Here is a 24,126-nt window from a genome sequence, read left to right on the forward strand (position 1 = left end):
AAGGATTCTCCAGGTCCCTCCCAGGTTTGTCTCATAAACTTTTGGGAGGCGAGGGTCTCAGAAGGCCCGAGGGAGCATCCGTTGACCCCACGCAGGCAGTTGCTGGTCCCACGCGGACTCTCGGAACCGGGGACGGACCCCGACTGTCGGGGGCCTCGCTCTTGAGCCCCATGCGCGGTGGTCGTCGCCTCCGGCTCAGGACCTCCCACGGGTCTGGCGGGGCCGGGTCTGAGTGGACACACACTTCCCGCGGGGTAACCGGATCCAGGGGTGTGCTGGATCCCGCACCACCAGACACACTCTAGCCGCAGATTTCGCGCCGACAGTCCCCGCGAAGCCCCGCCTCCCGCCGCGCCGCCCCGCCTACGCCTGCGCGCCGCCGCACGCATGCACTCCCTTTCCCGAAGATCCCGCTTCCCAGAAACTTGTCCCGCGCGCCACGCCGTCCGTCTCCAGGGCAACCCGGCTCCTCCTAGCAACCGCTCAGCCCTGCTATGGCGGCCGCGGGTCCCAGTGTCTTCCTGCTCATGGTCAACGGGCAGGTGGAGAGCGCCCAGGTGAGCGGCCGTGGACCCCACGGGGCCGCACCCGTCCCCCCAGGACCGAGCCTCGCGGGAGGGAGCCAGCGTCTGAGAGGCTTGGCGCGAGGTCGCGCGAACCCTCCGCCCCATGTGCGGTGTGGAAACAGGCCTGGGGGGTGGAGCGAGGCTGAGGCCACGGTCGGCCGAGCCCGCGTGGAGTCACGGGCAGGGGCCTCCACCCCACGCGACCCGCGCGAGTCCGCGCGCAGCGAGGCCCCGCGCCCGCGACTCTCAGGCCCTCGGGCGCGGGTTGTAAGGGAGGTGATCTGCTTGATCTGATGCAGCGATGGTGGTGGCTGCCCCGGCCGGGGGAAGGGGGGGGAAGCGGGGCGGGGCGGGGGCGGGGTCTGTTGGACGGAAGGGGACGCTACCCTCCAGTCCCCAGCACGTCCAAAGAACCGTTTGTTATTTCTGTGTATAAGGCATAGTATATGCCAGACTCCATGCCCAGCCCCGCTCAGTCAGTCCTCACAACCACCTGTGAAGTAGGTATTACTGGCACCCTCATTTTACAGATGGGAAAACTTGCCCAAAAGCAGTGGCAGAACTGGAATTTGAAACCTGGTCTGATGTCAGAGCTTTGCTAGACTTGCCCTTCCAGGCTGTTTTTAAAATACTATGAGTATATTGTGAGGACTAACTGAGATGGTTTAGGTAAAGCTCTGCCGGGGCCTGACTCTTAGTGGGCATCTCCCGCCTTTCTGTTTCATCAGGGACGCTGCCCCAGTCTCCCACTCTGTCCACCTCCCCCTTGACCTAGTGCCCAAGACCCGCGTCCCCTCCTCTGCTCTATCCCATCAGGGCCCTCAGCTGGGCTGGGTCACATGTGTCTGTGCTCTCAGCAGCCACCTCATCCCCACTCTTCCTCCCCCTCTGCTCGGGGCCCCTCTTCTCGCAGGCCAAGCATATGCTGCTCTGTGTCCTAATAGCACCCTGCCTTCTCAGACCTTTCACTTCAGCACCATTTCCTTAGAGCTGCTCCTGTGCCTGCCCCTGTGCCGGGTGCTGGGGACACAGAAAGCTCGCACACCTGTCCCTTGCTCACAGTCTAATGGGGTTGAGAGAAATAAACAGTCAGTGCTGTGATGGAGGGAAGCACCAGGGGCTGCGGGAGCTAGGAAGTGGCCCCAAGACGGCCTGGAAGTTAGGGCAGGCTCCCTGAAGGATCAGTTTTGAAGGGTGAGCAGGAAAGCTCCAGGTGAAGGAATGGGAAGGGTATGTCATACAGGAGGCAGAGCCTGAGCAAAGGCCCGGGGGCAGTAGCGGTCCTGGACTCGCCCACATCTTGGGCCCCAGACCCTCCGCTGAACTCCATGTCCACACCCCCTGCTGTCTCTTAGCCCCCGCCCCCCCTCACCAGGTGCCTCATGTGCGGAGTTACGGGTGGCCGCACCTGCCTGGCCAGCAGTCAGTCTCAGCCTGAGTCCCTGTGAGCAGAAGCTGTGTGTGCTTATTTCCACAGTTTCCTGAGTATGACGATCTCTACTGCAAGTACTGTTTCGTGTACGGCCAGGACTGGGCCCCCACGGCGGTAAGCTGGGCCCTTTGGCCTCCCAGACTCTCAGCCTTCGTGACTTGGGGGGGGGGGGGTCTCTGAAGGCTCCATCACACCCTCTCCCCTCCCAGTTCAGAACCAGTTGAGAGGTGGACACTGAGTTCAGGGGGGACCTGCATGCGAGTTTGTTCCCGGTGAAGCCGGGGCAGAGAATGCAGCGCCGCGGTGCTCCCTGACCCTCCCCCGAGGCCGTGCTCGCTCGCGCGCCCTGTCCTGGGAGCTGGCGCGTGGCAGCAAGTAGGGATGTTTGGGCAGCGCGGGTGGGCAGACCCCAGAGAGCCGGCCTGGAGGCGGCCGAGCTGCAGACACCCTGGGCTGGCCCCTTCACTGCTCTGTCGGTCTCCTCGGCCTGTGGGGAGACTCTGGAACCCTCCTTCCAAGACTCCCCGAGGAATGGTCTGTCTCCAGGAGAGGGACGATGACATCCCTTCAGCCCGCACCACGTTACCGCCTGCGGGGCGCTGGGGCGACCCTCACGGCCGCTCTGAGACTGGCCCCTCCTCTGTGCAGCTGAGACCATAGTGCTGTCCTCCAGGCGCCCGCTAAGCGATAACTGCCGAGTCTCCTGGTGATGGGGACGCAGTGGTGAACAAAGCCAGTCAAGCCCTGGTCCTGCTGGGTGCACGTTCTTGAGGGGGAGACAGACACGGGGTAGTAAACACTCCATGCTGTTGGCTGGTGACACGCTGGGGGAAAGCAGAGGCAAGAAGAGGAGGGATGAGAGGCCAGAAAAGGCCTCATGGAGACGGTAGCTGAGCACAGAGCTGAAGGAGGCGAGGGGACAAGCCGCGTGGAAGGCTGTGGAAAGAACTAGGCAGGCAGAAGGTGCGGAGCGTGCAAAGGCCCTGAGGCGGGGGGTGTGCCTGGCATGTTTGACCTGGGAGGCAGGGGCCAGTGAAATGGGGACAGAGAAGGGACCACATCACAGCCAGCCGAGCCACTGGTGACTTGACAGGAACACTTTGGTAGAGTGGGGGCCAGAGGTCAGATTGGGGTGGGTTCAGGGATGCAAAGTGAGAAGGAATTGGAGCTGGTGAGTGTCGACATGTCTTTTAAGAAGCTTGGCTGGGAACAAAGGGTGGGGGGGGCATAGGGCCAAGGAGCGTTGCTTTGTGACCAAGAAAGTGACACGCACACGCGTGCCGATGGTGACAGGGGAGAGGGCGACACCGTCCCCTCAGTGAGGCCGAGGCGCAGGTGGAGCTCGGGCACCGGCGGAGGGCTGGGGCCTCGAGGTTTCAGGCCCTCATGGATGAAAACCCTCAGAGACCTGGGAGCCCCTCCATTACGTCTCAGGTCCCTTCGTTTGGCAGCAGATGGTGAAGGAAACAGCTCTCCCAGCTGCTGCCCAGAGAGGGGAGGGGCGTGGTAGCCCGGAACTGGGACACTGGCCGTCACTGTCGTCCTCGCAGGGGCTGGAGGAGGGCATCTCCCAGATCACGTCCAAGAGCCAGGATGCGCGGCGCGCGCTGGTGTGGAACTTCCCCATCGACGTCACCTTTAAGAGCACCAACCCCTACGGCTGTGAGTCCGCGTCCACACACGGACCTCCCCTGCCCGTGCCCTGGGCCCTCGACCAGCCTTGTCACGCGCTCTCAGCCACCTGGCTGCTTCCCCCTCCTCCCCACCCCCTTCCTGCTCATCTGTGTGCACTTGACCTTTCTGAGGTTCTGACGGAGCCGGCGAGGCCCGGCCTGAAGCCTTGGGTAGCGCCTGCCTGCGTAGGCCAGAGCCTGGCTCAGCAGTCTGGCCAGGAGGCCTGCCCTGACAGCTCTCCCCTGTCCATCACAGCTGTGCTTCTGCCAGACCCGAGCGCCCTGCTCCTCCTCCAAGTCCCTGCCCTTCTCTCTGCCCGGGGTACCTGGCCCTCATCCTACCTCTGGCCTTCCCAAAGCCCTCCTCGCCTGCAGTGTTTGCAGTGTTTGCTTTCTACCTTACCTGGCAGTTATCAGTCACTCTCACTTAATAAGCGCCAACTGTGTGCAAAGCCTGGGGTTCGCCCCACAGGGGCCGTGAATACTCTCCCTAGGTGGGCTTGGCCAGGCTTTGTAACCCTATCTGGTAGGTAGATTCTTCTCCACTTCTAGGAAACTGAGACTCAAAAAAGTGACATCATTTGCCTTCAGCTTTACACTGAGTAGCTGAGCATGGATTTGATTTCAGGTCCGTCTGATTTCACGGTCCAGGCCTTACGCTGCGTGTGGCGGGGGCTCAGGCTCACCGGGCACAGCGGGTCTGGAGCAGAGGCTTCCTGGCTGTCCCCCTGGGCGGGGACTGAAGTCCTGCTGTCATTGTCCATGAGAAACTTCCACAGGCTTCCTGGAACAGGGCACTAGGTAAAGGACTGATCTCCTCCTGCTGAGGACAGCTAGGAAAGGTGAATAAAATATTAAAAAGCAAAACCAGAAAAACTACTTGAAGGCATCAGACAGGTAGCAAAGTAGTGGCGCTTTAGCAGGCCAAGACCCAGGAAAAAAGCAGAGCTCCAGAGACACCCCCAGCCACAGCTCCCCTGGGAGCGGGTCTGATATTTGCTGATTCCAGCAGAGGTGATCGAGATGCTGATCGAGACTTTTGTCGGCCGCTCTGGGCTGGGGACCCAGGAGCCAGGAAGATCCTGCCACCTCAGAGCTCTGAGAGAAGAGCCCGCCCTGGCCTGCGGCCCGGCTGCCCTCATCCCCGCCCTGGACGTGGTGCCAAACATCCACAAACTGCGCCTAACAGGACGCCAGAAGGGTGATCTGTCGTGAGCAAGGAGGGTTTAATCCAGAAATAAGAAGTTCGTGCAACATCTAAAATCAACCAGTGAGACTCACTACGTTAAAAAGAAAGTCGCCATCATACCCATCGATGGAGAAGATGTGATAAAATTCAACATGCGTTCATGACAAACCTGTAGCAAACCAGGAGTAGAGGAAAACTTCCTTAATCTGATAAAGGCTAGCCACAAAAACTTAGAGCAGACATCACTTATTTTAGTGAGATGTTGAAAGATTTCTCTCTCAGATCAGGATGCTTGTTATGACCACCAACATTGTACAATTCAAAGGTATAAGAATTAGAATCATGTCACCTGTCATTATTCACAGGTGACATGATTATGTAGCATTTCCAAAATAACCTACAGTAAATTATTAATAAGGGGGCATGACTGCCAAATATAAGATCAGTATACAAAAATCAGTTGCGGGCTTCCCTGGTGGCGCAGTGGTTAAGAATCCGCCTGCCAATGTGGGGGACACAGGTTCAATCCCCGGTCCGAGAAGATCCCACATGCCACGGAGCAACTAAGCCCGTGCGCCATAACTACTGAGCGTGCGCTCTAGAGCCCACAAGCCACAACGACTGAGCCCGTGTGCTGCAACTACTGAAGCCCGCACACCTAGAGCCCCTGCTCCGCAACAAGAGAAGCCCATGTGCAACAACGAAGACCCGATGCAGCCAAAAATAAATAAATAAGTAAATAAATTTATTTAAAAAATCAGTTGCTTTCTGTATAAAAACAAATAGAATGTGTTTTCTATTCTGTATAAAAAGTAGAAATTGATATTTTAAAAATAAATTCTTTACAGTAATATCAAATATAACCTGTTCTACCAGATATCAAGTTGTTATTATAAGGCACAATCACAAGAGCAGTTTTGGCACCAGGACAGACAGATATGTAGGGGGCCCAGGGCAGAATTGAACATGTGCAGTTGATTCATGACAAAGGGGCAGAGCAGGAGGGGAAGGGAGTCTTGAGAAGCGGCCCTGGGGCAGCTGGATACAAGCAGGAAGAAAAGTGCAGCCTGATTGATCCCTGCTTTGTATCAGGCACACAAAGGCCATCCCGGATGGATACACGCACGGAAATGTGGACAGCACGGTGATACAGCTTCAGGAAGATTCCACGGAGGCGGGAACCGCGGCATCAGGGTGAGGACTCCTCACAGGAGCAGATCCGCGGGTTCCACTGTTAAAATTTAGGGCTTCTATTCATCCAAAGACATCATTAAGGGTGAAAAACCAAGCCATGGAATCCACACACACACTACAAATCAGTGAGGAAAAGACCATCCAGTTGAAAACTGGGCAAGAGGCTTGAGCAAGGCACCGCACAAAAGAGGACGTCTGAGTGACCAGGAAACAGGACGAGGTCTCAACTTTATTTTAGGAAGAACAATTACAATTAGGAAAATGCAAATTAAAGCTAAAGTGAGCGGCCATGATTCAGGACCAGAACAGCCCAGTTAGGAAGCTTGAGGACGCCAGGCTCTGGTGCGGTGCCGAGCATCGGCTCGGGACGGGAATGAGGTGGGCGTGTGGGTGCGGTGCCCCCAGGGAAGCAGCTCGAGGGAATGCGCGGCCCTGGGCGCGTGTGAGGAGAGGTCACGCGGTCCCAAGAAGGAGACAGCCCGGGCGTCCATGGGCTCCAGACAGGACCGAGTTCTCCTGCCCTGGAGACGTGACTCGGTTTGGATGCGTCTCATAAAGACTGAATCCACGAAGCTGGATGCAGGAATCTACGTACCATACGATTCCACTCATACAAAGTTCACAACATGGGCAGAACCAAAGGACGACGTGTGGGATGCATTCTTTGGCAGTGAAACCTTACGGAAAAGGAGTGATGACCTTTGAGACGGTGACGGGGAGGGAACAGACATCCCCCAGCACCGGGGAGCGCTTCCTCTGCGTCAGGCCCGAGCCCGGGCGTCTGGAGGACGAGGAAACCGAGGCCTGTCCGGTGGCCGCGGGTCGAGCAGGGCAGGGAGCAGGGCAGGCCGGCGCTGGGCCTCCCCGCCTCCCGAGGATGTATCCCAGTGGAGCTGCCAACAGGGGGCAGTGGGAACTGGCAGCACTCGAGAGGAAGGGGGTGCGGGGCCCCCCTGAGCCACACGCAGACACCCCCGGCCCCGGCCGGGTCCCTGTGCGCTCCCTGGGCCTGTCCAGTGGCAGGATCGGGCAGCACGGGGCCCAGCCAGCAGGCTCGCTCCCCCACCTCCCTGCAGGCCCACACCTGGGGGCTCCCGGGCCCGCTGCCCTGCTCTCCACCCGGCACCTCCCCTGGGCTTGCCTGCGGGCTGACCCCTGCCTTGTCCTTCACAAGGGCCGCAGATCGTGCTTAGCGTATATGGGCCGGACGTGTTCGGGAACGACGTGGTCCGAGGCTACGGGGCGGTGCACGTGCCCTTCTCACCCGGACGGTAGGTCTTCCCTCCGACCTGGTCCCTCGCCGGGCCACGCTGGCTCGGGACCCGGGCACCCTCCGCGAGGCTCTCCCCGGGGCATGTGCGGGGTCCCCGGGGCGGGGGCGTGGCCCACACCTGGGAGGGGGTGTCCTGGGGCATCGAGAGGGGCGGGTCCAGCCAGAGTTCCCGGGCAGCTGGGGTCGGAGTTCAGACACTCATTCCCTCGCTGCTGGCCTGAGGACACAGATGTGTCAGACACGTGTGACCATGGGACCCTGCCCTCGGCAGCCCCCCGAGTAGTGGGCACAGATGGAGAGACGCAGCTCTCGTCAAGCACGGTGACAGGGTATAGACACGGTGTTCCAGGCACGGGGTGCGTGGCCAGGGTCAGCCGACCCTAAGCGGCGAGGACTCCATCAGAGCAGGTGGAGGGAGGAGGCCCAGCAGGCGAACCTCTGAGGGGTGCTGAGACGGGAAGTGCAAGGCGCGAGGGGAGGGCGGAGGGGGGACGGGCGACCACAGCCGGTTGCGGTCCAGGGGACTGTCAGGGGCTTCCTGGAGGATGCCAGCGCGTTCGGGTATTTGGAGAAGGACAAGGGCCCTGTGAGGGGCACAGCTGAGCCAGGGTTGGTGTCTGTAGCCCTCGGCATCCTCCCGACCCTTCAAAGGAAACAAGGCTCTCAGGGGACTCAGCCCTGGGGGCGGGGCTCCGGCTCTGACTCGGCACTGCCTGACCTCTGGGCGCTCCTGCTTGCCGCCCCTCGCTGGAGGCTCAGAAGGCTCCGCCGCTTTTCCGTGACTCAGCACAGCTGTCTGTGAAAACATTTGTTTCAGGCACAAAAAGACCATCCCCATGTTTGTCCCAGAATCTGTGTCTAAACTGCAAAAGTTTACCAGGTGAGTCTCTTGCACATCCATCCCCCCAGCCACTCCTGGCCTCAGCGGTCGGGTGCAGGGCCGTCACGTCCCCCGCTGCCATGTCGTGCTGGACGCCTTCACACGAGGGCCCTCTGCCAGGAGGTGACAGCTGAGCAGGGACTAGAGCGGAGGGCGGGGCCGGTGGGGCTCGGGGCGCAGGGAGCAACACGGTCTCGAGGAGGTGGTGACCTTGGCGGGGCAGCCGGCGGGGCCCGGACACGGGCCTGCAGGGAGACCAAGCCCGAGGCTTCCGGCCCCTTCCCTCATCCGAGTAGGAGCTGGAGGGCTGGCTGGGCCTGGCTGACCGACTCGGGTTGGGTCAGCTCAGCTCCCCGGTGGTGGGCCAGGCCGAGGGGAACGTGTAGCACCGCCTGGGCCCCCTGGCCGGCACCCTGCTCGGGGGAGGACACTTCCTGGGCTCTGCGGCGCCTGCCTGCTGCCCTTGGGAGCCCTCCAGAAGCCACCGTGATGGGAAGGGCCAGCGTCGGCTGGAGGTGACACCTCCACCCCGGGGTCCACGCTGCTCCACGGCCCACAGGGGGAGGCCTGCGGGCCCCCGTGTGAGGTCTCCCTGGGGAAGGGGGTCCCTGCTGGGAAAGCCGTCTCCCGCCCTTCGGAGGGGCTCTCGCCTGGGCCGGGCCGTGTGTGCTTGGGTTACGGAGATGGGGGAAGGCAGCTGGATGGACAGTCGTCCCAGGAGAGGGGTCCGTGTTCCAGCAGCCTCTCCTCTCGTCCCCTCTGCTGGGCCTCCGCCTCCGGGGTCCTTCCTCGGCCTGCTGGCTGCCCGCTCCCCTGCGGCCACTTCCTCTGGCCACCGCAACCAGTTACCACGGACTTGATGGCTTAAAACCACGGCAATTAACTTCCTCACAGTGGGACCTAGTCTCTTTGGGGCCATCACGCAGAGCCTCCAATCCGCTCTTCACACGGCAGAAGGGTTCCCTGAGACACCGCTGCACGAGCGACTCGGGCACATCTCCGCCTCAAGGCTCCTGCGGGGCCCCTGCGGCAGCGTCCAGGCTGGCGGGGTGGAGCCGGCCCTTGGGGGCTGCTTCCCGGGCTGGTCCTCAGCGCAGCCTGGGGGCAGGTGCCGCGTAGCCCTGCTCCTCCGATGGGGAAACCGAGGTGCAGGGAGGTGGCGAGGCTCCCCCCGCTGCCCCCCTCCCGCCCCCCTGCCCTCCCCACCCCCCTGTGCCCCCTCCCGCCCCCCTCCCTGCCCCCCGAGCCCCTCGCTGGCTCACTGCGTGTCCGTGGCCTGCTCTGAGGTGCGGAGAACCCTCTGCCTGGGTGGGAAGCTCAGACGTCAAGAGGTTAATGCTTTATGGCCTGGAGCCTCATGGGGTAGGGGCCATTATCACGTCCCCATTAAGGCGAGAACACCAGCGCTCAGAAAAGGAAGTGACATCCTGGGTCCTGCTCTGTTAAGAGGACAGTGGAGAGCCCAGATCTGGCCCCTCTGCCCACCCCAAGGCTGGTTGTTGGGCTCTGGGATGGGGCCCTCCTTCCCCAGGAGGATGGGAGGATCACACTGTCCCAGGGCCCCCCCTTCCCCACCTCGGCTGCTGTCACCTTTCTGGGATTTCTGTCTGGGTTCAGGCTGTGCACCCTTCCCAGCCCCAGATCTCCCTCCGCTTTCATCTGCAGTGAATCCCAGCTGTGGAGGACTCGATGGGAAAGCCTGGCGTCCGGCCTAGGAGGAGGGTGGTGTGGGGAAGGGCTGGAGGGGACAGCCCACGCCTAGTTCCCGCGGGACCCCAGGCGGGCCCTTGCTCAGCCGGGTCTCCTGTCTTCCCAGCTGGTTCATGGGACGGCGGCCCGAGTACACAGACCCCAAGGTGGTGGCTCAGGGGGAAGGCCGGGAAGGTAAAGCTGGACCCCTATCCCCGGGGCAGGTGGGACCAGGCGGGCCCCCCGCAGTCAGACGGCTGGATGCCAGGGGCCCGCCAGCACACAGGTGTGGGGGCAGGGCCCGGCCTGGAGGGGTGGCCACGTCCATCCGTCCCCTTGTCCCCACCGCAGCCCCTTCTCCCGGTGAGGGGCGCGGGCCCAGCTAACGCTGCCCTTCTGTCCTCAGTGACCCGCGTCCGCTCCCAGGGCTTCGTCACTCTCCTCTTCAACGTGGTGACCAAGGACATGAGGAAGCTGGGCTATGACACCGGGCCTCCGGACACACAGGGGGTCTCGGGGCCCAGCACGCCCCAGGGCCTCCCCCGGTGAAGGCATCGGCCCCCTGGGACGGCCCAGCGACCCACCTGCCTGACCTGCTTCGAGGGTGGCGGGTGTTTGTGTAATAAAGTGTCACCTTTTCACAGAGCCCAGGCTGGGGCAGCTCCTCTCCCCGCAGCAACTCCCCTGGGAGCAGGGCCCCGGGGCGGGCGCGGGCCTTGGTGACACCGGCCGGGGTGGAAGCTGCACCAGGACAAGATCCAGCAGCTGAGCTTTGCCTCAGCCTGACCCTGGCTCACGGCTGGCGGCCCTCACACCCCGACACGCTCGGCCCTAAAACCAGCGTGTTCACCAAACAGGCGAGCCGGGCAGAACCTCCCTTGGATGGAGAGGCCCGCGGCAGCCCAGACGACGGGCTGCAAGCCTCCCCGAGGTGGGCGGCGTCACGGCGGGAGAGCCCCGCCTGCCCTCGGCCCCGCTGGGCCGCCTGACCCCCACCGGCGGCTTCGGGGAGCCCTCTGGCCAGAACGCAGGGCTCGCTCAGCGTCCTCCCCTCAGCAGGATGTGAGGGGAGCCCCGCAGCCTGAAGAGCCCACCTTAGCCACCACCCACTGCCCGGCTGTCACGGGTACCTGCCTTTGTCCCAGTTCCCCCATAAACTCAGGGCCCCCAGCTCACCGCGCGCTCTGGAACCGTCCGCCACCCCCCCATATCCTGACCCTCTTTACGTGGAACCTCCCCTCCCCCTCTGGCCCCTCTGCTCTGCAGGAGCCTCTCCCGCGTCCCCGCCCCAGCTCCCTCGACGCCCCGCCGTCAGACCACATCGCGTCCACCACAGACCCCACCGCCTGTCTTTTCGTCCAGCGGCCCCGGCGCGTCACCCACCGCACGGACAGCCCTTCCTCAGCCCCCTCCCTCTCCCTTGTAATGATCTTGGCCTGTGCCCCCGGCAGCCCCCAGCCCCCTCCTTCCCCGACGCTCAGGCTCACACAGGCACCGAGGCCGGGTCGGTGGCCTTGTGAACCGCAGGCCAAGCTGGACTCCAGGCAGGAAGCGCGCCTCTCCCGACGCCTCGGGATTGGTACGGGTGGGGGCGGGGGAAGGACACAGCCAGAAACCGCATCGTGATACAAATGATAAATTATATTTATACGGTGAATAAGTATCGACAGTCAACACAAGTTCCAAACCGGCCACCCACCCCTGGGACTGAGAAAACGGCTGGGCAACACCCCTACCATGGTGCCCGGCAGGAGGGAGCTTGATGGCACGTGTCCCACACGCGTGGCAGCACCAGTGGCTTCATGATCAGTGCAACGGGCAACACGGACGAGGCGCCTGGGGGTGGGCCTGAGCCGGGAGCTGGCATGGGAGTCTGCCTGGGCCTGGGTGGCCCACTGGCTGTAACATCGGGGCCTTAAAGTCCCATCGGCAAGGGCTCCTCACTCACGAGAAATCACTGACCCCAGTAGCGTGGTCCTGTGCCCCGTGAGGGGGTCGGCCCCTACCTCCCAGGGGGAGCACCTTGCCCCGAGCCCCGCCCTGCCCCACCCTCCTCCAGGCTGCTGGGAGAGGCCGGACCGGCCTTCGTGGGTGACTCTGGAGCCCATGGTCCAGCCCCAGGTCTCAGGGGCTGGGCAGGAGGTCTGGGCCGGAGGTAGCCCCAGGGAGGAGCACGGGTGAGCTCTTCTACGTGGCAACAGGAGTGGCCTGAGCAGGCAGTTCTGAGTCAGCCTCCCGTGCCCAGCGCTAAGGCTCAGAGCTCCCGGAACCAGAGAGGGGTGGAGGGGCCCTATCCCCCCAGGAGAGACCCCCAGCTGTCAGCTGCCCTTGGTGCTAGAGGTGAGACGTCCGCCACGTAGAGTGAGACTGAGGTGCCCGCCAGGCCGGCTGACCAGACAGACACAGGACTCGGGGGAAATGGCCCTTCCCTGGGGAGAAGCAAGTCTCTTCTGGTCTTTAATTTGTGACTTACCTAATACTTTTTTATAGTGGTGGGTGGGGCGAGGAAAGCAGGGGAGAGGGAGGTAAGATTAGTGCACGTTCGCTAAAAATCTCTTCTGGGTGAGAATGATTTTTCTTCCTCTGCCAAGTAAGAGATGATTACTTCTATGTTGCAGTGGGTGTCTGGAGGGCAGGTGCGTAGGTTGGGGCCAGCCCTGGGCCCTCACTCACCCTGTCAGCCTGGGCTGCCCCCGACATGCACCGCCCCCCACACTGTCCCCACCTCTACCCTGAGTGTGGAGTAAGACAGAGAGGGTCACAGACACAGGGTTCCAGAAGTCTCCTCCATCCCACGTTCCCACTGTAAACGAAGTCTTGTTAACTGTGCATGCCTTCAGTCACAAAAAGGAGTTAGCTGATAAAACCTGGTGAGTCACATTCATATGTTAGATTTTTGTCTTTAACTTTCTTCACGTTGGTTCATCAGTAAGAAAAATAGCCTCTCTCTTAGGATCTAGCCAAAAAGGCTGAAAGTCAATCAGTTTGGTAATCCACCAAAAAAAGGAGTTAAAAGAAAAGGCAACTGGAGGCTACGATTTTTTGTTACTGTTGTAGTTTCTTTTTTTTTCTTTTAAATAAACATCATCTTTTATGCATAATCAAATTCCCATATGTTTTCCTATAAAGAATTTGCTTTAGTTTTTCCATAAGGCATTTTTTTGTCTCTTCCTAGTTAAATTTTCTTACAGAGTTAAAACCATAAATAAGAGGATTTACACCACTAACATGACACTGCCAGTATCTTAATTCAGCCAGACCTGGTAAATTCTATCAAAACTAGACAGTTAAATAAGAACGACGTTATAAAAATATTAGCCAAAAAAGACTATTCGATAATTCTGCAAACTCAAATATGAAACTGTACTAAACAAAATCTGTGCAAACGTGTACAAGCATGGAGCACGTGGCGGGGTTATGCTCAGGTTAGTTTAAAGCTTGCTCTAGTGGATTTAATTCAAGAGTTGTTCCACGGTGGTGGCGTTTACTTTGAACTCACACACGAGTCAAAGAAAAGTAAACTATGCACAACCGTGTCCCCCAAAGGTCAGTGTCTGAGGGAGCCAGCACTCCATCCCATCCACGCCTGGGGGGTCGCCAGGGCTGGGGGTGGGCGCCAGGTCCCGGGCAGGGGGGCTCCCAGAGGCCCGGGGCTGAGGCTGGGCCAGCACTGAGCACTGCCGCCTCCCCATCCAAGGCCCCCGAGGGCCGGCGGATCTCCACGGGGGCTGGGCCCGCACTGCGAGGAGGTGGGGGGGGCGGCGGCCAGGCTGGGTCAGGGGCCCTCCCTCCCGACACAGGCTCGGGGACCCACGTGCCGCGTGACGACGCCTCAGTAAGCCCGCCACCTCTCGACCCTCAGGCTGAGGGCCAGGACCGCAAAGACGCCCTCTGCACACCCACCCCGCTCTCAGACCCCATCCCACAGGCGAGAGCCCCTGCCCGGCGTCCTTGGCACGCATGCTCTGCGGCGGGTCCCGGCGCGGGCACTAGAGGAGGAACGGGTTGGTTGTGCCGGTGGCCTGAGCCGCCGACGGGGGGACGCCCAGGCTGCCCACCATGTTCATCGCGGCGGGGCCCAGCGGCGGCAGGGAGGAGCCGCCGGCCCCCAGAGCTGGGTGGGAGGCTGCGGACGTCATGGAGGCCACAGCCACGGGCTCCACAGCCGGGCCGGGCCCGAAGGACGCGCTGCTCCCCAGCACCGGGCTCCCCCGCAGCTGGTTCAGCGTCAGCGGCTGCGGCTGGTTCACCTGGAAGGGGTTGACCGGGGCTGAGGCCGCGGCGGCACCTGGGGAGAGAGCGGGCGGGGCGGCCGCGGTCAGAGCAGCAGCGTCCCCGGGCCTGGACGGCCACGGCACAGCGGCCACCGGGGCAGCCCGCCCGCCCCTCTGGGCCCGGTGCTGGGACGAGGAGACTCAACCGTGAGGAGCCCAGCGAGGGGCCAGGCTCGCGGGGCCCAGCTCCTCCTCCGGGCTGGCACCCCGGGCGCCCTCCCTCGTTCTCTCAGCCAGCCAGCCAGCCGAGCTCTGCGACCACAGGTGCGGGGAGAGAGGGGAGCCACGGGAGAGGCGGGAAGCGCGGGGCGGCCCGCACCTGGGGACCCTGGCATAATAAAGGCTCTGAGAAGTCCTGCAGTCTAGAAGCAGATGCAGCTCCGTCCTGCCCAGTGTTTCCCGAATTTCTCTCGTACCAGAAAGCCTTGCCCCGCGTTCAGCAGAAACATCTACTGATACCCTGGCCAAAAACCACGGGCGCTGCCGGCACTGAGTCTCCAACTTCGCCCAGCCCCTGCTCACAAAGGCTGCCAGGAGGGCACCCCAGGCCACCAGAGAAGATGCCGCCTGTTCCCCACGAGGGCACCCCAGCGCTCTCGCGTCGGTCGCTCCTCGTAGCCTAGGAAGGGGGCTGTGCAGATCAGAGCACCCCGGCTAGAAATGAGCAGACCAGACCACAGAGCAGGGCCAGGAAGGCGCAGAGCCAAGGAGGATGGCCCTGGAGGGCCGGGGGGCTGCCGGAACCTCCTGTGTCTTGGCTGCAGCCCCCAGGCCCTGACCGGCCCCCCACGGCCTGGCAGTGGAGCTCCTGCGGGGGCCCTCGGGGCAGACCCCCGGCTGTCGGCCAGCTCTGCCCTGGCGCCACCCCCGCTGGGGGCAACCACATTCCTCACCCACCTCAGGAGCGCACGGCTGGGCAGGACCCAGGCACAGCACACACCCCGCTTCTGCCAGAGGGTCCCCGACTCAGCCTGCCAAGTCCTCAGGCCTGAGGCCAAACACCTTGAACGTGACCTGTTCCTGCCCTTGGGGAGCCCAAGGCCTTTCTGGGAAAACTCTGGGGAAGGGCCGGGGCTTCCTCAAGGAAGAGAGTTGCCTGGACTGAGAACCGAAGGGTGGGTCCGCATCCCCACCCCCGGAGAAGAGGAGGGAGATGTCCCGGCAGAGGGAACAGGACGTGTAGCGGGGGACAGTGTGAATAGCGCACGCAGCTGAGGGTCTGAGCACACGGGGCACTGGGGTGGGCGGGGGCCCTGGCCACTCACTCGAGGGCCGGGGCTTGTCCTGCAGCCCACGTGGAGCTCCCGAGGGTGGAGAGCCCACCAGCAGGGAGGAGGGGCTTGGGGGCAAGGGTGAGTTCCAGCCCCAGATAAGGCAGAATCCAGCAGCAGGGGCGAAGTGAGGGTTCTTGGGGTCCCTGGAGCACGGCCCAGCAGAGGGCCCAGTTACCCTCAACCCGAGAAGGGGGCTGCTGGGCACCAAACCCAGGCTCCTCCTCCTCAGCCCCAGCACGATCCGCCTCCAGCTGGCCTAAAACTGGCGCCCGCTAGAGGGTCTCCCTGGCTGCGGCACCAAGTCAGGGGCAGCTTCTGCTCAGTGGTCTCAACTGAGAGGACAGGGTCCGTTTTCCAGCCCCCCACGAGTCCCGGAGAGGCGCAAGTGCTGGTTCAGGACACCAGGTGCTCCGCTACTGCTCAGCCGGGGCCAGCACGCCCCTGAGCCTGGTCCCCGCCTGTGGTCCCCGAGGGAAGAGTCCCCCGCAGAGGTGGAGGGGAGGTCAGCGCCCACAGGCCTGCCCCAGAGCCGCTCTCAGGAAGGGCAGACGGCCAGAGGAAGGCCGGGAAGCAAGCATACCTGGTGCCAGGAAGGGGTTGAGGGACTGTGCCGGCGGGGCTGGCCTGGTCACCAGCGAGTCCAGGTTCACCAGGGCCGCGTTGGGGCCCAGGAAGGACTCGGGGGTTTTCCGGGTGCCGCTGGGCTTGCTTGAGGCCACGGTCGGGGGCTGGGACTCAAAGGGGTCGGGGCTGGTAGTTCCATTGTTCTGGGCCGGCGGAGAGGCCGCCTTGGCTGCAAGACAAGGACACACACGGGCTGGTGAGCCTGGAGGGCTCATCCAACCCCGAAGCGTCCAGAGCAAACCCCGATGTCCCCGGACGCCGACTCGCCAGGGACGCGCGCGGCTGCCCAAGGAATGGGGCGTTCGTTGCAGTGCTGTTTCCAACAGCCCCAACCTGGAGCCACGGTCAGCCACAGGGCAGGGCACGTACAACCAGACCTGAGTCCAGGGACGGAAGGCGCGAAGAGGAAGGAGCAGGGACAGGACAGTGCAGCACGATCTCCACAAATATTAAGATGGCATTTTGGGTTGGTGGCTACACGTGAGTAGTTCACATTTTTTAAAATGTTTTCATTTTCTAAATTTTCTACAGTGAACATGAATTGCTTGACAGCAAGAAGAAAGCAAATGACTTTTAAAAATTCAGCCAACAGAGGGTGTGCTGAGGCAGGCCGGCGGGAATGTGGTTGCTCTGCTAGGGTGTGAGATGGTGATGGGGACACAGGTCCCGAAGAACCGGCGATTCTGCACTCAGCAGCCCCACGCCCAGGAATCCAGCCTCGGGAAATAATGCAAAGTGTGAGCAGGGGTTTAAGCACAGAGATGTTCACTACAGCATTATTTACTTTAGCACAACTTGAAATCAACCTAAAATGCCCTCCCCAAAATTAACGATTAAATATTGGGTTGGCCAAAAAGTTCAGGTTTTTCTGTAACATCTTACGGAACCCAGTAACTTGTCGCTGAGCCCTACAAAGAGATACTACAAAGCTATTTCTAAAGAATTTGTAATGTTGCAAGAAAATGTTCTCAATCCACTTTTCCATAAAAGTGGTGGGGGCAGGATTCGACTCTCTCCGGCAAGTACGAGCTCAACAACAAAGGCTGTCCGTAAGAGCTCAGAAAAAGTGCTGGGAGGGAGCACAGTGGCCACGTGTAGATGGAAGAAATACAGATGATTTTCATTGTCTTCCATAAACTTTCCCACACTTTCTACAATGGGAACACCTCCAGAATTGGCGTAAATACTTCACAGGCCCAGGGAAGGGTGCTTAGGCTTCTCCCTGAGGGGTGGGGAGCGGGCAAGGACAGTTATGCTGTACCTTGGCCTGTGGAAGAGACACACGGAATCTTGTTGCTTTTTTAATGCGGCAAAAGAAACTCCGGGAAGCAGCAGCTCTAAGTTGCTTCTGGGCCCCTGGAGCTGAGAGGGCCCGGGGGGTGGTGAGGGGTGCGAGGCTGCTCCTACCTTAGGCCAGCCCAGCCCGGCCTGCTGGGGGAGGCGGCAGTGGGAAACTGGGAGCAGGGAAGCCGGGAGAGGAGAGAGAGAGGAGAAAAGCTGCTCAGTGCAGCTGGGAGGGGTGGCCCCCGAGGAAGGCAGGCGCCACCTGGCTCTGTCCCCTCTGCCCCACAGGGCTGTGTGAAGAGGGCATCCAGCCCCCTCCCTCTGCCCCCCGGGGCCCAGTCTCTCTCCCCCCACCCGACCCTGACCCCTCCCAGCCCAGGGGCACTCGGGGAGGAGCAGGGTCTTCTGCAGAGCGTGCGTGCGCGTGCGTCGGAGATGCCTGCCCACACAGAGACCGGGTGGTCTGGAAAAGGGGGCGCCTCTGGGGAGCCGGGAAGAGGAAGGCGGGTGGAGACGGGGCAGTGGGCTTCCGCCAGCGGCCACAGGGCCCAGGGCGCGAGGCCGAGGAACAGAGGTGGCTGGAGGAGAGGAGAGGGTGACAGAAAGCTCGAGGGCATTCCTGCCGCCGCTGCCCCGTGAACCCCTGAGTCAGACCCCCGGCTCCCAGGTCAGACACGTGCACATGCGTGGAGGCGCCAGGTCCCTGACTATGATGCCCGCAGCGACGGGGCTGGTCAGGGGCACAGGACGGCCCGGAAACCACCACCACCACCACCGCTACGTACCTGCTTTTTCTGAAGTTCGGAGGTTGTCAAATTCAGAAAAGTCATCTTTAATTGTACCATTCAAATTACTGAAGAGATCAAAAGCCCCTGGGGAGAGAGTGGCAGTGACTGTGCGGTGTCCCCACTTCTCTGCCTTGTCCTTCCCCATCGGGGGGGGGCCAGAGGTGGGCTGGCGTCCGTAGCCCTCACGGGGGAGAACTTGGAGAGTCGGGGGGCAGCGGGGGTGTGGGGTCCCTGGGTGGGCAAGGAGGGCACCGGGAGGGGCTTCCCCACGCAGAGCAGGGCTCTCGGCTGCCCCTGCCCGCCTCCCCCTCCCCAAACCGAAGCCGAGGGGCCGGGGGTGGGGGTGGGGCGCTCACCAGAGGGGGACGCGGGCTTGGCGGCCGACGCTGCGGCCCAGGGGTCGGCGGCTTTCCCGGCACTGGGGGCTGGCTGCTGCGGGGCGGCCCAGGGGTCGGAGCCCCTGGGGACGGAGTGTGTGCCAGCTCCGGTGGGCACCCCCCATGGGTCGACAGAGGTGGCTGGCTTGGCACCTGTGGGAAGGCGGGGTCGGCTCAGAGATGCTCCCAGAAAGGGCTGGGCAGCCGGGGTGAGAGGGAGAGGACCTGGGGCCACAGGAGCACCCTGGGGGGAGCGCCCGGGGAAGGGAGCGCGGAGCCCCCGCGGCCTCCACCTCGGCAGAGCTTGCCCCAGCGTCCTCCCTGCCTGCACGCAGCAGACGCGCGGTGCCTAACGGAGAGGCGCAAACAAACACCTGTGCGCTCACACATCCACCCCTAAAGGATGGGGCAGACTCCAGTGCCCGGGCCTGTGCCGGGTGGGGAGTGGGTCGTGCATGCACCCCTGCATCCGTCCGTGTGCACAGAGCACCCACCCACCCGCTCCCCCTGCGGAGCACCTCAGGCGAGCACTACGTGGCCCCCGCGCCCCACCCCAATCGTCCACACCTCCCTCCACGAGCTCCCGTTTCGCCACGGAGGGGGCGAGGGGGCGAGCGGTGCCGGGCCCCTGAGCCGTGTGCTACCAGACGCACCGTCGGCGTGCTCTCGGGGGCGGCTGTGTTCACGCAGAGGTTTATCCGGGAGACTGAGCTGCGTTGGCGTGCAGCTGAAACGTGCTGTTTACTGCTGTCTACTACTTCATCCTGTGACAGAAGGCACGGCTGGTGTAGCTGTCACTGTGCTGCACACGCGGCCCTTCACCGCAGACACGGGCATCCGCTCGCTCCTTCCCAGGCCCCTCACGCCTCCTCTCCCACCAGGGGCCTGGTCCCCTCTCTACCCGCCTCCCTTGGGTTTTTTGTTTTCATTGATTTGACGGGTTCCTTCCACGTCTGGGTGCTGATTCCCTTGAGTTACAAACACCTTCTCCTAACTTGTGGCCTTTCCCTTCACTCTCCTCATGGAATCTTTTGATGAACAGAGAACTTCTCGCTTGGACGGAGTAGAACGCAGCAGGATTTCCCTCTAATTTGTGCTTTTTGGGACATGCAGGAACTCCACCTCCATACGCCCTCGCATGTGCCCTGGATAATACTTTTTACTTTATCCTTTATTTCCATAAGGGATTTATACAACTTTAGGGACCGGCATATTTTTAAAACTTCAGTTTCTAGTTACTTATTACCATGCAGAGAAACAACTTAATTTCGTATACTAATTTTTGTATTCAGCAATCTTGCTAAACTCTTAATTCTAATCATTGAAATTCATCCTATTTATTCTTTTTTTCTTTTTTAACATCTTTATTGGAGTGTAATTGCTTTACACTGTTGTGTTAGTTGTATCCTATTTATTCTTACAGTAATTCTAATAACTCTTAATTCCAATCACCTCATTTGCAGAAACTGTTTGGGAGTCTATGTACACGGTCACATCCCTTGAAAACGATGACAGCTTAGTTCTTCCAAGTCCCTCATTTTCCCGTCTCGCTGTGTTGGCCGGGACCACCCGTCCCAACGCAGAGCAGGGGAACGGACTGCGTCCACATCTTGCTCTTAAACGTTTACCATTAAATGGCACCATTTACCATAATAGGCTTTTTTCTTTTCAGAAGCTCTTTATCAGGTTATGGAAGTTCCCCCTTATTCCAAGTTTGCTAAGACTTCTGCAATAAAGAGCTGGTGAATTTTGTCAACCTGTTTCTGCCTCTACTAGGATGATCACATGATTTTTCTCTTTGGGCCTGTTAATATGGTACATGAATACATTTCCTAGTGATTTGGTCCTTGCAAACAATGTTTTTCATGATGTACTGTATCATTTTTATATTTTTCTCATTCTGGTTTTGCCGTTGCTTCTTTGCTTAGGGTTTTTGCACCTATATTCCTAAGTGGGCCTGGCCCGACATGTTTGTTCTCACACTGTGCACCTTCTGTCTGGTTTTGGTGTTAAGGTTATGCTAGCCCATAAAATGAGTAGGAATACTCCCTTTTCCCACCCCCAAAGGAGTCTGTATAAAGTGGAGTTGTTTCTTTCTTTTTTGTTTTTAATATTTATTTACTTATTTTGGCTGCGCCGGGTCTTAGTTACGGCACGTGGGATCTTTGTTGCAGCACGCTGGATCTTTTAGTTGCGGCATGCGGGATCTAGTTCCCTGACCAGGGATCAAAGCCGGTCCCCCTGCATTGGGAGTGCGGAGTCCTAACCGCTGGACCACCAGGGAAGTCCCCGGAGTTGTTTCTTGAATGGCGTGAGAACTTCCAGCAAAGCCCTCTGGGTGATTTAGGGGGCGAGAGGGAGGTGAGTGACTTACTCGGTTCCTTCAATGATTATAGGACTATCCCTATCTACAGGTGTCCTACTGTTCTTCCGCCAGCTTTGCTGAGTCTTCTTTTTTAGTTTACCCATGTTATCTAAGTTCTCAGCTCTGTCAGCACAGAGTTGATCAAGCACCTCTTACTCTATGTGGAATCTCGGCAGGACCTGCACCTACACTGTTTGGCCTTTTCTCTTTATTGTTCAGAACCACTCTTGCCAGAGATTTCTCTATTTTATTACTCTTTTCAATGACCAACCTCTGTGTTTGTGGATATTATTCTGTCTGTGTTCTAACTTGCTAGCTTCTGTCCTCCTCACTGTTCCGTCCCTTTCACTTGACTTGGGTGCGACACCATCCGAGCCTCAGCACCTCAACGATCTTGTGCCTTTCTTCTGGACTAATGCAAACATTTAAAGCTCTAAATTTTCCTCTTACTATCACTTCCATTGTCCTATGTATTCTGATATGAAAATATCTACATTATTAATTGGTTCTAAATATTTCTGCCACTGTAATTTCTTATTTGACTCAAGAATGTAGAAGTTATTTTAAAATGTCAGGTGTATGGAGTTTTCTACTTATCTTTTTGCTACCGACTTTAAACTTGAGTGTACTGTGGTCAGAAGGTGCGTTCTATGTGATCCAATTTTCTGACGCGGCAGAGGCTTTTTGCCTAGCACGCAATCGATGCTTTGCATCGATTTGCATAAGCCTGTGAATCACACTGCTCCAGCTTTCTTATATTCTTATCACTTTAAACAACTTCTCCCGCCTGGTTTTGTATTCCTGATATTCTCCATTCCTTCCTGAGATCTGAGTTTCCGTCCGGTTGTCTTCCCTGTCAGCTGGAAGAGCTTCCCTTGGCAGTTTTTGTGGGGCTGGAAATGGTACCCTTTCACCTTCATTCCTGAAGGATACCTTTACTGGATGCAGGATTCTGGTGGGTGAGGGTTTCGGTGGTTTCTCTGTCTCACCGTCGTTCTCAGGAGAAGGATGTCCTCCCGGTGGTCCCCGAGGACGTCATCCCACCGCCCCGATGTTCTCGTCACTGCTGGGACTCGGCCGCCGGCCTGACTGCTGTTCTTCTCTGCTCCTGGGGCGTCATCTCTGATGTCCTCTCCCTTTGCTGTTCCCAGTCTCCTGACTGCACGTCTGGGTGTGGGTTTCTCTGATTACCCTGTGTAGGGCTCACTAGGCTCCCCAGCTCTGAGAGGAAGCCCCTCGCCACAATTCTTGAAAGCCCTCTGTCACCATCTTTTCAAACATTACTTTCCTGGAACTCCAAAAAGCTGTGTCCGCATTCTGCCTGCACGCGCCCCCAACTCCTCCGGAGCACTCTCCAGAAAGCTCCGTGGCTACTCGTTTACCAGGGGTCTCCCTGAACAGCGAGCTCCTGGGGGCACCAGACGGGGTGAGAAGACTGGGCACTGCTCCCTGACCCCCATGGACTCAGCGCCCGGGGCCCGGCCGTGAAAGGGGCTCCTTGGCTTTGCAGAAGACGCAGCGCCACCGGCCGGCCCCCCCAGGCTTGCCACGGCGACCACGACGGACGAGCCGGGACAGCCTCCCACCTGCAAGCTTCATTCCCGCCAGCCCCTGGAGACTCACGCCTGTCACCCACCGGTGGCCGGCCAGCTCTGGTGTGGACTTGGGGCTTCTCCAGCCGCCGCCCCCAAGCCCACAACCCTCCTGAGGCTTCCAGAAGCTCCTCCGACCTTTCACTCTCATCCGCCCAGCGTCTCACGCAGAACCACCTCCCCCGGGACTGACCCCACTCTCCCAGGCCCACTTCGGCCAGCGGGACACCTGGTCCCGGCTGGAGTCACACAGCCGGGGTGCGCCCTTGCTCTGCCCGCAGCACAGCACCTCGGGGGCCTTGGTTTCCCGTCTCAACTGGAGGGAGCTGCCGGGGTGGACGCTGCGTCAGGGAGGGCACCGGACTGCAGGTTAGAAGAGCTGGGACGCGTCTGCAGAGCTGCCGAGACGCAACGGAGAGGACGCAGGATGGGGAGGTCGCAGAGGACCCAGACCCGGTGCCAGGCTGCTTCCGGCTCCCGTGGGGCCTCAACCTCGCCCACGAGGACCGAGGGCTCACGGTTCACGCCCCGGCGCGCCGGTGCCCAGGGGCTCGGACTGGCAGCCCTGCACTCCACCCCCGCGCCTGGCCGCTGGGCAGACGAGCGGCCGTGTCCTCTCCTGCTCGCCCCCATCAGGAGACGTTCCCCGATCACCTTCCAGCACCCGCCTCCTCTTCTCTGGACGGATCCCCTGACCTTCCTCGGGAGAACTGTCCCCTCACCACTCCCTAGTCCCGGTCTGAGTGGGCGGACCCTGCGCTGGAACAGGGGAGGGTCTTCACCAGCCCCCACCCAGTCCCAGCTCCCCACTCCTGCATCCCAGAGAGGTCCAGGAGGTCCAGGGAGATCCTCTCCATCCCCGGGCTGTGAGCACCCAGAGCCGCCAGCCAGGCCTTGAGCTTCTGAGGCCAAAGGGAGAGGGGAGGGGCCCACCGGGTGGGGGCAGAGCAGGGGGCCTGGGTCTTGGTGACGCCGGCTCGGCCACTGGGTCGAGCTGGCCTGAGGGCAGAGCTACCCGTCTCCACTGGGTACAACATGGCGTCCTGCCCATCAGACGGCCTCCGCGGCCCGCTCGGGGGCACGGTCCCCACCCTGCAGCCCCCTCACCCTCTCTTCACGCAGCCCGGAGCCCCGCACAGGCACCCGCTCACGGGGGCTGTGCTCACGCCGCTCTCCCGGGCCTCAGAGAGGACCTGACACACGAAGGTGCTGGCAACTGATGGGGCCTGAGGGACCCACAGAGTCTCAGGGCTGCGGGGGCCCTGCGGTCACCCCGACTCCCGCCATGGGCACCGTCGACGCTGGAGAGCACTTCTGGAAGGTTCCGGGTAAACGTCTGATTCGGGTGTAGAAACACAGAGCTAGAGCCGCCCCGACTCTGCAAAGCCCATGCAGAGAGTCTGCAAACGCCTCTGATTCAGAGGGATTCACTCACCACGCAGCTCAGGGGGCACCAGGCCAGCGGTTCTCAGCTGTGGCCCTTGGGAATCCCCTGGGGGTGTGAGTAGAATACTGACCCCCGCACACACAGATGCCAGGGAGGGCCTGGGCATTCGCATTTTTAGAGGCTCCCCGAGCGGCCAGGATGGGCAGCAGGTGCGGGAGAACCACCCAGCTCCTGGGCCGCTCGGATCACAGGCTGGATGGACAGA

General features: G+C 60.6%; 2 protein-coding genes across 16 annotated transcripts in view; one reads left to right on the plus strand and one right to left on the minus strand.

Annotated features, from left to right (window-relative positions):
- Positions 1 to 372: 372 nt before the first annotated feature.
- Positions 373 to 10,541, plus strand: B9D1 (B9 domain containing 1). 12 transcript variants are annotated; one of them, XM_082374132.1, is made up of 7 exons: positions 400 to 557; positions 2,044 to 2,112; positions 3,450 to 3,660; positions 7,229 to 7,325; positions 8,145 to 8,207; positions 10,024 to 10,091; positions 10,303 to 10,541. In XM_082374132.1, the coding sequence occupies exons 1-7, from the start codon at positions 495 to 497 to the stop codon at positions 10,443 to 10,445; spliced, it is 714 nt and encodes a 237-aa protein (XP_082230258.1). In that variant the 5' UTR covers positions 400 to 494; the 3' UTR covers positions 10,446 to 10,541. The 12 variants fall into 12 exon arrangements, with proteins under 12 accessions (XP_082230253.1, XP_082230252.1, XP_082230256.1 ...); XM_082374134.1 differs by having other exon boundaries at positions 3,453 to 3,660; XM_082374136.1 differs by having other exon boundaries at positions 401 to 557; positions 3,549 to 3,660.
- A 975-nt stretch (positions 10,542 to 11,516) lies between these two features.
- Positions 11,517 to 24,126, minus strand: part of EPN2 (epsin 2) — a 68,262-nt gene continuing 55,652 nt past the window's right edge. For all 4 annotated transcript variants that reach the window (XM_082374112.1, XM_082374109.1, XM_082374111.1 and 1 more), the window contains exons 6-9: positions 18,497 to 18,670; positions 18,138 to 18,224; positions 16,025 to 16,237; positions 11,517 to 14,184 (exon numbers count right to left, since the gene is read on the minus strand). In XM_082374112.1, coding sequence (XP_082230238.1) covers positions 13,886 to 14,184; positions 16,025 to 16,237; positions 18,138 to 18,224; positions 18,497 to 18,670 — 773 coding nt within the window. In that variant the 3' untranslated portion in view covers positions 11,517 to 13,885. The remainder of the gene's footprint in view (positions 14,185 to 16,024; positions 16,238 to 18,137; positions 18,225 to 18,496; positions 18,671 to 24,126) is intronic.

Source organism: Balaenoptera borealis (genome assembly GCF_965194805.1).
Source record: "Balaenoptera borealis genome assembly, chromosome: 20".
NCBI lineage: Eukaryota > Metazoa > Chordata > Mammalia > Artiodactyla > Balaenopteridae > Balaenoptera > Balaenoptera borealis.